The sequence below is a fragment of the Marmota marmota genome, unplaced genomic scaffold, assembly GCF_001458135.2.
Source record: "Marmota marmota marmota unplaced genomic scaffold, marMar, whole genome shotgun sequence".
NCBI lineage: Eukaryota > Metazoa > Chordata > Mammalia > Rodentia > Sciuridae > Marmota > Marmota marmota.
Window position 1 is genome coordinate 3884611 of NW_026000005.1, and position 10206 is coordinate 3894816.

General features: G+C 33.5%; 1 protein-coding gene across 5 annotated transcripts in view; it reads left to right on the forward strand.

Moving 5' to 3' along the window:
• Positions 1 to 9621, forward strand: part of Itprid2 (ITPR interacting domain containing 2) — a 37212-nt gene extending 27591 nt beyond the window's left edge. For all 5 annotated transcript variants that reach the window (XM_015481123.2, XM_015481124.2, XM_048808119.1 and 2 more), the window contains 3 exons: positions 170 to 634; positions 7556 to 7673; positions 8457 to 9621. In XM_015481123.2, the coding sequence (XP_015336609.1) occupies positions 170 to 634; positions 7556 to 7660 (570 nt within the window). In that variant the 3' untranslated portion in view covers positions 7661 to 7673; positions 8457 to 9621. The remainder of the gene's footprint in view (positions 1 to 169; positions 635 to 7555; positions 7674 to 8456) is intronic.
• Positions 9622 to 10206: the final 585 nt, after the last annotated feature.

The window sequence follows — 10206 nt, forward strand, 5'->3', positions numbered from 1 at the left end:
AATTTAAGCTTGTGATCTTTGTGAATCAGTTTGACTAGTTAATAAATCAGTGAAATAGAATTATATCTTTACAAGTTCATGATTTTTGACAACAATCATAAGTTAGGAATTGAACTTCAATAACCAACCTTAATATTGAGAGAGAAAAATAACAATTTTTCTGATCCAGGTCACTGAACTGATGCGAGAACAGTCATACTTGAAGTCTGAATTGGGCCTTGGACTTGGAGAAATGGGATATGAAATCCCTCCTGGAGAAAGCTCAGAATCAGTTTTCTCCCATGCAACATCAGAGTCATCTTCTGTGTGTTCTGGTCCCTCTCATGCTAACAGAAGAACTGGAGTGCCTTCGGGTGACTCAGGGGGAAAACACAAAGCCCATTTTGTGGCAAGAAAGAAAGTATTCCGAGCATCAGTGGCTCTAACACCAACCGCTCCTTCTAGAACAGGCTCTGTGCAGACGCCTCCAGAGCTGGAAAGTTTTGAAGAAGTTGGAGCAGCTGAAGAAGGCTCACGGGTTGTAAGACCTAAGTCTGAAGTGGAAGAAGGGCCTGAAAAACTGCCCCCGATGCCAGCTGCAGAGGAAATGCATAGAAATGTGGAGCAGAACGAGTTGCAGCAAGTCATACGGGAGGTGGGTAAAATCTGTGCTTCATTTATATGGAGATGGATGTTATGCATTATTTATAAGATATTCTTTTTATTCATAGTATTCAGTAATTTTCAGAGAGCTTTTAAATTAACCTTTCCCATTGATCTAATTCATATCTATTAAAATATGTCCATAATAGCATTTCTGCAAACTTCATACTTCAATGTGAAATAATTGCAGTTCTCTATATTCAGTGTGGTGAAAACATGTTTGTAGAGTTTGAAGCACATAAACACATTACGGAATCTGTCCCTCTTGACTCTTCCATATCTGGAGCATTAAGGATTACAATTTTGGTCTTTTCCAGGATTAAAGGCTATCATTTATTATTTCAACTGATGTAAGAAAATGATGTTGTGGTTTTAAGAAGTATAAAGAATTTGATGTACTTGGTGGGTGAAGAAGTGTGGAAATTTGAAGTTGTTCAAAAATTGAAATCAATACAAAAAGAAGATTTACCTTGAATAATAACAGCATGAGAATCTGAAGCATTAACAAGAATTCTAGGTTACCAAAGGACCTGCAAAAAATTACAAAGGTTGTAGGCAAAGGTGACAGATTAGTTGAGAAAATTTGCATAATAACTTTTTAGCATTGAATGTTAATAAGAAGGAATAGTATATCTTATTTAAAAAGGGCGAGCCCCATAGGTATACTTTTATGATGGATCCTACCCCCCTTTTCTTCTTAAATCACACTGTCCTTTTTGTTGTAAAACCTAGTAGCTTACACAGGATAAAATTACACAGGCTGAAAATATTTTGCCTTCTGTTCTATTTTCTTGTCTTAAGAACTCTTAAGAGTAATAAGGCAGAACCATATTACCTGTAGTTTTTACCATCCAAGGCACTAAGACCCCGTTCAAGAAAAGATTTTTTTTCATTATGTCTGTTAGTGAAAAAGAATACCTATACATTTTTTTAAAAAATCACTTTAGGGACTGGGGAGGTAACTCAGTGATTAAGCACATACTTAGCTTGTGTGAGACCTTTGGTTTGATCCCAACAGCAACAACAATTAAAATTTTTTTTTATGAGTGTCTGAGAATCTGCTCTGTAAAGAGGGATAAAAGAAAAATACAAGTAAGATATGAAGTGCATACACTTAAAATTCTGGTAGGAATTGGTAAACAAGACTAACTCAAGAGATGATGGAAAAATTGCACATAAAAGCATTTTGCAAGGTCATCAAAAATTTTCAAGTTTCAATCTATTTTGGATCATGAGTTTTAAGATCAGAGATGCTCAACTTTTAAAGTCTGTGCAACCATTTCAGAAAATTAGCAAAACTCCAAAATTTGAAATATTTCTGGTCCCAAGCATACAGATTCTCAATCTTTATAAGGTATTGAAGAACTAGGAATTTAGGAATGGGAAAGGTCAAAATGAGGCCAGAGAAATTAGTCACTGGCTCCCACTTTTTAAAAACTGTGTCATCAATATAATTAGCAATATGAATCTAGCATATTTTAGAATTAATTTTTAGCAAAGAACAGATTTCTAGTGGTTATAGAACAAGAATGGTGGCAAAAGACCAGAATGTTTCCTCAAATGGGCCATTGATCCTTTCAGCCCAGAGATTATTTTATATATCTTAAGTGCCATCATTTGCAGCTGTATGATAGTATCTTGAGAAACTATTTAAATATAAATACCATCAGTTCTGCTATGTACACAGATAATATATGCGATCCTGAAAATCTCTGCTGTGTAAACTCATGCGATCAAAAACCATAGGGCTTATGCAGGAAATAGGATTTAGAGGCATAACACTCAAAACTTCATCAGGGATATTTAAAAAGAGAAAAAATAGAAACTGAATCAAAATAGTAGCATAGTTGTACACATTTTAAATGGTTGAGAAATACAAAAATGCTACAACAAATATCGTACTTAACCTTGAGAAAACCTTGAGGTGTGCTTGTAGAATTGGGCTTTGGAAGGATTGCAGTTTGTGAGTTGTTGTGAAGGGGTGGAAGGAGAGGGACCTGAAATCTGACAGAAAGCTTTGATGCCCAGTATGGATAGATACGGCTCATACACAGACAACTGAGATTTCTGGACAGTGTTTAAATTATGTGCATTTTTGTGCTGTATTTCTAGGTTCAGCTGAATGCTGTTAATTGTGTTTATGTAGTGTTGTTGATGAAAGTACACATAAGTAAATGTGTAATTTGCATTATACACAAGTTGTTTCCTAATATTTCAACCATGTTGAAACAAATTTACATTTTCAAAATAAGTATCATAGCAGAACACAACATGTTCTTCATTTATTTTCATTACATGAAGCTACCAGCCAAAACTTTAGAAAGTGTTAATTCTGTGAATTTATTTGTCCAAAAAAGTAATTATTTTTGAAAGTTGATTGTTGCTGGTTAACATTTAGTAAACTGTCTGTCCAACCTATTCAGTCAGATGTGCCTTTGGTTAGTAAAACTTTCTCATACTGTATTTTCTAACCAAGGAACTAGGTTTTAAGTAACTTTTTTTAAAGAAATGTGATTTTTTAATTTGTTCCAATTAGTTATACATAACAGCAGAATGCATTTCAACTCATTGTACACAAATGGAACACAACTTTTAAGTTCTCTGGTTGTACATGATGCAGAGTCACACCATTTGTGCAGTCATACATGTACATAGGATAATTATTACCGTCTCATTTCACCCTCCTTCCCACCCACATACTCCTTCTCTTCCTCTCCTTCCCTGCTTCCCAATCCATTCTTCCCTTGCCCCCTGACGCCACTCTATTATGGATCAGCATCCACATATCAGAGAAAACATTCAGCCTTTGGTTTTTGGGGATTGACTTACTTCGCTTAACATTGTATTATCCAACTCCATCCATTGACCTGAAAATGCCATGATTTTATTCTCTTTTAATGCTGAGTAATATTCCATTTTGTATATATACCACTGTTTCTTTATCCATTCATCTATTGAAGGGCATCTAGGTTGCTTCCACAGTTTGTTTATTGTGAATTGAGCTGCTATACACACTGATGTGGCTGTGTCACTGTAGTATGATTTTAAGTCCTTTGGGTATAGAAAAGGGACTGGGATAGCTGGGTTAAATGCTGGTTCCTTTCCACGTTTTCTAAGGAATCTCCATACTGCTTTCTAGAGCTGTTGCACCAATTTGCAGTCCACCAGCAGTGAGTGTGCTCTTTTCCCACATCCTCACCAACACTTGTCGTTGCTAGTATTCTTGCTAATTGCCATTCTGACTGGAGTGAGATGAAATCTTAGAGTAGTTTTGATTTGCAAGCAATGTGGTATTTTTGTGCCCTTTAACTTTGAAAATTTTCTTGAAAACTTGACATTATGTTGCTCATTTGGCACAAATTTTAAACATGTACACTTTAGTCCTCATTTTTAAAGTTGTAGTGACCTAATATATACTGTAAGTAATTTAACTTTAGACAGGAATATTGATATTTTTGGCCAATACAATATCATGAAAAAAGTCCTTTGTTGCCATTTTGGTGCCTTGATCCTGGAGAATTATTTAATCATTTACAGGAATCTCCTGTTAAACATGAAAAATTTTATACTTTGCAGACATTCAAACTGGCATGCAAGGCAAATGTTTGAAATGTTAAGTCCATTAATTAGAAACTACTGAGTTCATAATTTGGCATAGTTTGAAGGAAGTTGTGCTTAACATTTACTCTTGCTATCTGCAAGGAAGGACTTACCAAGCAAAATATATAGATCAAACAGGGCATAAGAGGAATACTGATGTACTTAAAAAGACGGATGCATTTGAAGTACTTTAAGGGCATGTATTCATAGATAAATTAATCCAGTGCTGGTGATAATTTTCAAAATATCATCTGTTTATATTATTTTAGCTACATTACAGTGGCTTTCTGCTTAAAAGTTTGCTTACACAATATTTAATTCAGATTAGTCTTCATTCCATTTATTTCCAGTTGGTGATCTTTTTTATTTAAAATGCACTTGGTACTGAATTCCTTTATTTTTTTAAAGCTCATTATATCTGCTACCAAGAAAATTAAATTAGATTCTGTCTTTCCAGTAAATTCTGAGCCCCTAACCCTGTTGACAAAGATACCGTTCAGGAAGACAAGGTTTAATCTTTAAGTCTTGCAGGTGAGGATCAAGCATTGGCAGGCACTTTCAGGGAAGTTTTCTTATTGCACTCATGGGTGCATAAAAACAATGGTAATCTGTCAGGGCTTTTTTTTATTATTGCACCATCTGTGAGGTTTTTAAAAAGAGTGCTTTTGTTGTTAATAATGTTTTAATATAATAGAATTTCTTTGGAAGGAGACCACTGAAATAAAGCCCTTCCAGACAAATATCTGATCATTCATTTGGTACTTCAACTTGTATCAGATTAAAGGGACCCCTTGTCTGCCCAGATGTGTACATTATAGTAGGAAAAATGTACACTGTGTTAGAATTTGCCCCAGTTATTGATGACTTTTTGTTATCAGTGGCCTGAAAATGTTTAGTTATTTTAAAAATATATATGAGTTTGTATATTACAAAGATGATTTGATAGGATGAACAAACCTGTGGCCACAGAAGCAAATTCAACAGAACTCAAAAGAGTAAAGGTAGATGGCTGCATGTTTAGAAAGTTGTTCTGTGTTTATTGAAGTTCCTAGGCTTGGTTTCTGCCTTTTAGGATCTTTATTACAGCACATCTGACATGTTTTTAAACATGTATTTTAGTAAGGCAGAGCTCACCATGTGTCTCTGTTGGAACTTCCTTAGAGATCACTTGATAAGGAGGCTGTAGTGCAGAGTAGATGCATATTAAATAGATGTGCTGCTCTACACTCCACACTTGGAGTCAGTATGTGTTGCTGATGTTTATCTCTTCTCCCTCTTTTGCTCACTCATTTATTCATTCTTTTGTTTAAACGTTTATTGAGCAATTACTTTTATGTATGAACACATTGATAAGCGAGACCTGATCCCCTCTGGGAAGTAGCTGACCATATTTTCCACTTGATCTCATTCTTTCATTCATATTTCCTCTCCTTTTGGAAAGAACTTGCTTGTCACTTAGTTTCTGTTCTACCTCCAATTCATCCAAGATGCTCTTGATGCAAAGTTTTTTATCTTCATGATTCTATGAAATTTTCTTAATTTTTTGAAACTTGCTATTTAAGATCTGTCATTCTCTGAGAATTTTTAAACTTTTTTCCTTTTCTAGCCCATACTTGTTTCCCATTTTCAAAATTTATTGTTCTTTTGTCGTTAATGGGTTAATAAAATTGTTTGTCCTTTAACGTTTTATGAGCTAATATTCATATTGTATCCATCTGGATAACGTTCTTGATAGTAGAGCTAGCTAGCTGTAGCCCTTGCTATTCAAGTGACCCTCTTGCCTCAGCTCTCAAGTAGCTGGGACTACAAGCATGTAACACCAAGCCTTGCTCTTAGAGATTCTTCTATGCTTTTCACAAGTATTGTCTGAATTCCCCCCAAATGTTTGGCAGATGTTGTTTGGTAAAGAATACTTTTTGAGTAGTTTGGTTTTTGAATGATGAAGAACAAGGAGACAATAAAATTGCCATATTGCATTGGCAACTGAACTGGAAAAACTTTATACTCACTGTCTTACAAATGTAGATTTGCAGTTGCTCTATGTACACATATTGTATTCGTGCTTACATACTGTAGCTAAGCGATTCTGGTTTCATGTTTGTACCTAACACACATTCATTTAGAAAATGAATCTGAAATGCTATGAACTTGAAAAACTTTTGTTATTTAAAATTTAGAAATATTTTAGAAAATGAAAAGCTTATATTTATTTAAGTACATGCCAGTGCAGATGGTTGGTACATAAGGAACATTTTTGTTTTCTATGAATAACTATGCATAGGTCTATGTATTGTATACCAATTTTGCCTGACAGATTAATACAGAAACATTTTTGGAAAGACTTCAGTGGGAATGTGTTTAAGACGTACTTAGGAACGTTTTAGGAAGTAGATCAGGCTGACAGGAAACTGTGGAAATGTAGAATTTTTAAAAGCTAGTTAAGAGTGTCTCAAGTGCTAATTTGGGAAAGCATTATCAGTTTACTTCAGGAAATACACATTTAAAGCCTTCACAGAGGGCTATTTGGAGACAGTGCTGTATCATTAGAGAGAATGGGAGGGGATGGGCATATGCAGTACTTAGACATCTGGAGAAGAAAGTCAGCATGGAATTACCATTGACCCAGGTCTGCTTGCCTTTTTCAACAATAAAATGAGATTTATACCCTTACCTGAAGTAACAGACTAACAGCACACGTACAATACCACTAAAGAAAAAAAATATTTTATTAGAGTTTAAGGTTATTTTGAGGTTGTTCTTTGTATTTTAAAATACTTTACTAAATGATAATTTCCTCTTTCCATTTAAAATGTGCATGTAAGGTTAGAGCAATGTATAACTTCTTTACATAGTTTGCTTTCAGTGATATAAGTAAGAAAATATGCCTGTGTCATTTTGCTAATAGTGGATTTTCTTAGGGTATCGTGGTAACTACCTTACAGAGGCAGACTTTAATAGAAAGCATCAAAGTAAACCTAATATTTCATTAGTCCTTCCAAGTTACTTTGTGTTGTGAAGTAAATTATTTAGTCAGTGAAATAACATTTTTTGATGTTCTCAATTTAAGAATTGTGACATTTCATAATGTAGTTAGCTGATTAGAGTAATTAGGCCTCAGAGGCTGATCTGGGTTCGAGGATAGGTGGCTTGAAATTTCCACTGTCTCTTTGCTGTTATGTGTAAGTTCCCATTAAGGTTGCAGTTTTCCCTGTGGTTTAGCTAATAGCAAGAATTTATTGCTATTTATATTTTTCTGAAAACTGATAAACTGGATTATATTGTCAAATGCTAATTTTTCCCATTTCCATTATAGATTAAAGAGTCAATTGTTGGGGAAATCAGAAGGGAAATTGTAAGTGGACTTTTGGCAGCAGTATCTTCAAGTAAATCATCTAATCCTAAGCAAGATAGTAATTAAGTGGAATTTTTAGGTAAGTTTTTCTAAATTTCTTTGTTTAGCTAAATATAAGTTAACATAGTTTTTAATTTTTTTGTTTTCTTAGCACATAATTTTCTTTCTCTAGTTAAAATTTTATTTTTGCAACTTTTATAATTACAGTTTGAGAATCTTATAAACTCCAGTTGAAGTGTAAGCAAGTCAAATGTTAACCTCCACAGAATTACTTATATTGTGTTTTTAAATTTAAATTTCGCTGTAGTTAAATAAATCCTGGAATTGGGTCTTTAGATCTGAGTCTTATTTTGCTGACATTATAATGGTGTTTCAGATGCAGTTTTTAGAACAAGATTTTGAGAATTAATCACAAATTCCTAGTATCTTTCCATTTGTTTATCTTTTAAAGGAACATATCCCATGGATCCATTTCTAATAATTCATCTCTAATCATAATTTGTATTGTTAATAATAATACTTGGTAAATGCAAAAAGGAATAATATGCTTCACTTCAGTAGGATAATACTTTTTGTAGATATGAAAAATTAGATGAGAAACAAAATAAAATTTGAAAAATATAATATGTAATTTTAGCTGTGGAAAATGAAGGAAATATTTTAAATCATGTCATAAAAAACTGATAGAATCTAGATTTTTAAAAATCTAGATAAAAGAATTAACTTTCCAAAAGATGTGCATCCTGTGACCCCAGGATGATCATGGTATATATTTGGATAAAATTTGTATCTACCTTTTAAAGACTCCCTTAGCAATAGTGTTTGAAGGGTATTTAATGTTGATGTCTCTTTCTCTTTTAAGGTGGGCATGGATCCTGTTAGTTGTGACTGTTGGAATTATCAATGATATACACTGGTGGAGGTGTAATCTGTACTTCAGAAGATACTGTCTGCTGAGCGAGGCTACTGTATACAGTGTACAGTGTGTATCTCCCCTATGCATATCTTTCAAAAAACATACATAGAAACTAGGCACTTTGCTGATTATTTCTTTTCTAATCTCTCAAAACTGTAGCAATTTGGGAAAGACTAATATTTATTTGTATGTCGATATTTTTCCAATTGATTCCCTATGTAGAATTAATTATAAAACTTGAAGACTTCCAGACATAACCAATTTATAAATAACATATTTCTTCAGACTAGCTTCTTACAACACTGACCTCTATGAGGTATTTACTGTGCAATAACTGATTCATTTTTTGAGAGCTTGAAGCAACCAATGATTTTCCCTCCACTGCTGTTAATTAGTGTCACTTTCAAGAAGACAAACTGTTCTGTTGTAAAAATTGCTCTTATTCTTGAGGAGGCTACTAATAGCAGTAGGTTAGAATTATATGAGGTTACCTACAACTACTCAATGTTCTTACACTGTAAGCCTCATTGCTTTACCCCAAACAAATGTAATTTTATTACAGCTTACGTAGTATTTTTCTTTTGGAAATGTGCCTTATGTTAAACACTATGTACTTTTTGCGTTGTCCAGACTTCTTCTTATAATGAAATGTTTCTTCTTTTGTCTTTTAGACTACGTAGTAGAGTATTGTCAAAATAATGGGGCCTTTGACTTGAATGGATAGAAATGAATAAGCTGGTTTTTTGTTTTTTCAAAATGGAAGTAATTTAGAGTTGTTCTCCTCATATATAAATGATTTTAATTTGGTTTTAACCAGTCAAAACTTTGTTTATATGAAAGAAAAAGGAAAATGGTCTCCTATTTGGTTTTATATGTGTTAAATAAATGTGAAAAGTAACAACCAAATGTCGTTGGAATTATTCTTTCAGCATTTATAATTTTCAACTCCTCTTACATTTCTTTGTGTGTGAAATTTTAATTGAAAGTGGTTGAGATGTTAACAGTGTTCTTTGAAAGAATATATAAAAGGTTTATAATGTTTGAAATACCACACAAAGGTTGATTTCTAAAAACCTATATTAAAACAATAAAATATTTATTTTGCCTAAAATGTTGTTAATGATTTCTTGTATTGCAACATGAATAATTTGGATTAGATTCAACGAGTAACAAATAAATTCCAGCAGAATTGCAGCATAGACTCCAGTAGGTTGCTGTTCTCTTCCTGGAGTGGCTTCTGTGATGCTTTCCACAGATGCAGCTGAGTCTGGCTGGACTACCGTGGAGAGGAATATACCGAGGCCTCCTGGGCTCATCTAGTTCTATGGTTATAATGATTCTCATCCAAAGCCAAATAAAACTTTATTTAAAATGTACTACTAAATTTTAAGGAACAGATATGAGAGTGTTCTTTTGTTCTTTGGTAAGATTATTCAACAGTTTAACCAGTTGATCCTAACTGCAGTGGTAAACATAAAAACCAAGCATCCCCTAGTAATCATAATACAGGCTTCAATGATTTTAACTATCCAGTTTTTTAACCACTTTTAATTCTTTTCTAACAGTTCAAGATTCCAAGAACTTGATCACCATAAAATGTAACAGTTGTAATAGCAGGCTGAACTAGTGGGCAAAATCATATTCATAGTATACACATAAAAGGAGCCTCAACATATTAAGTTTCGTCTTCCCTCTT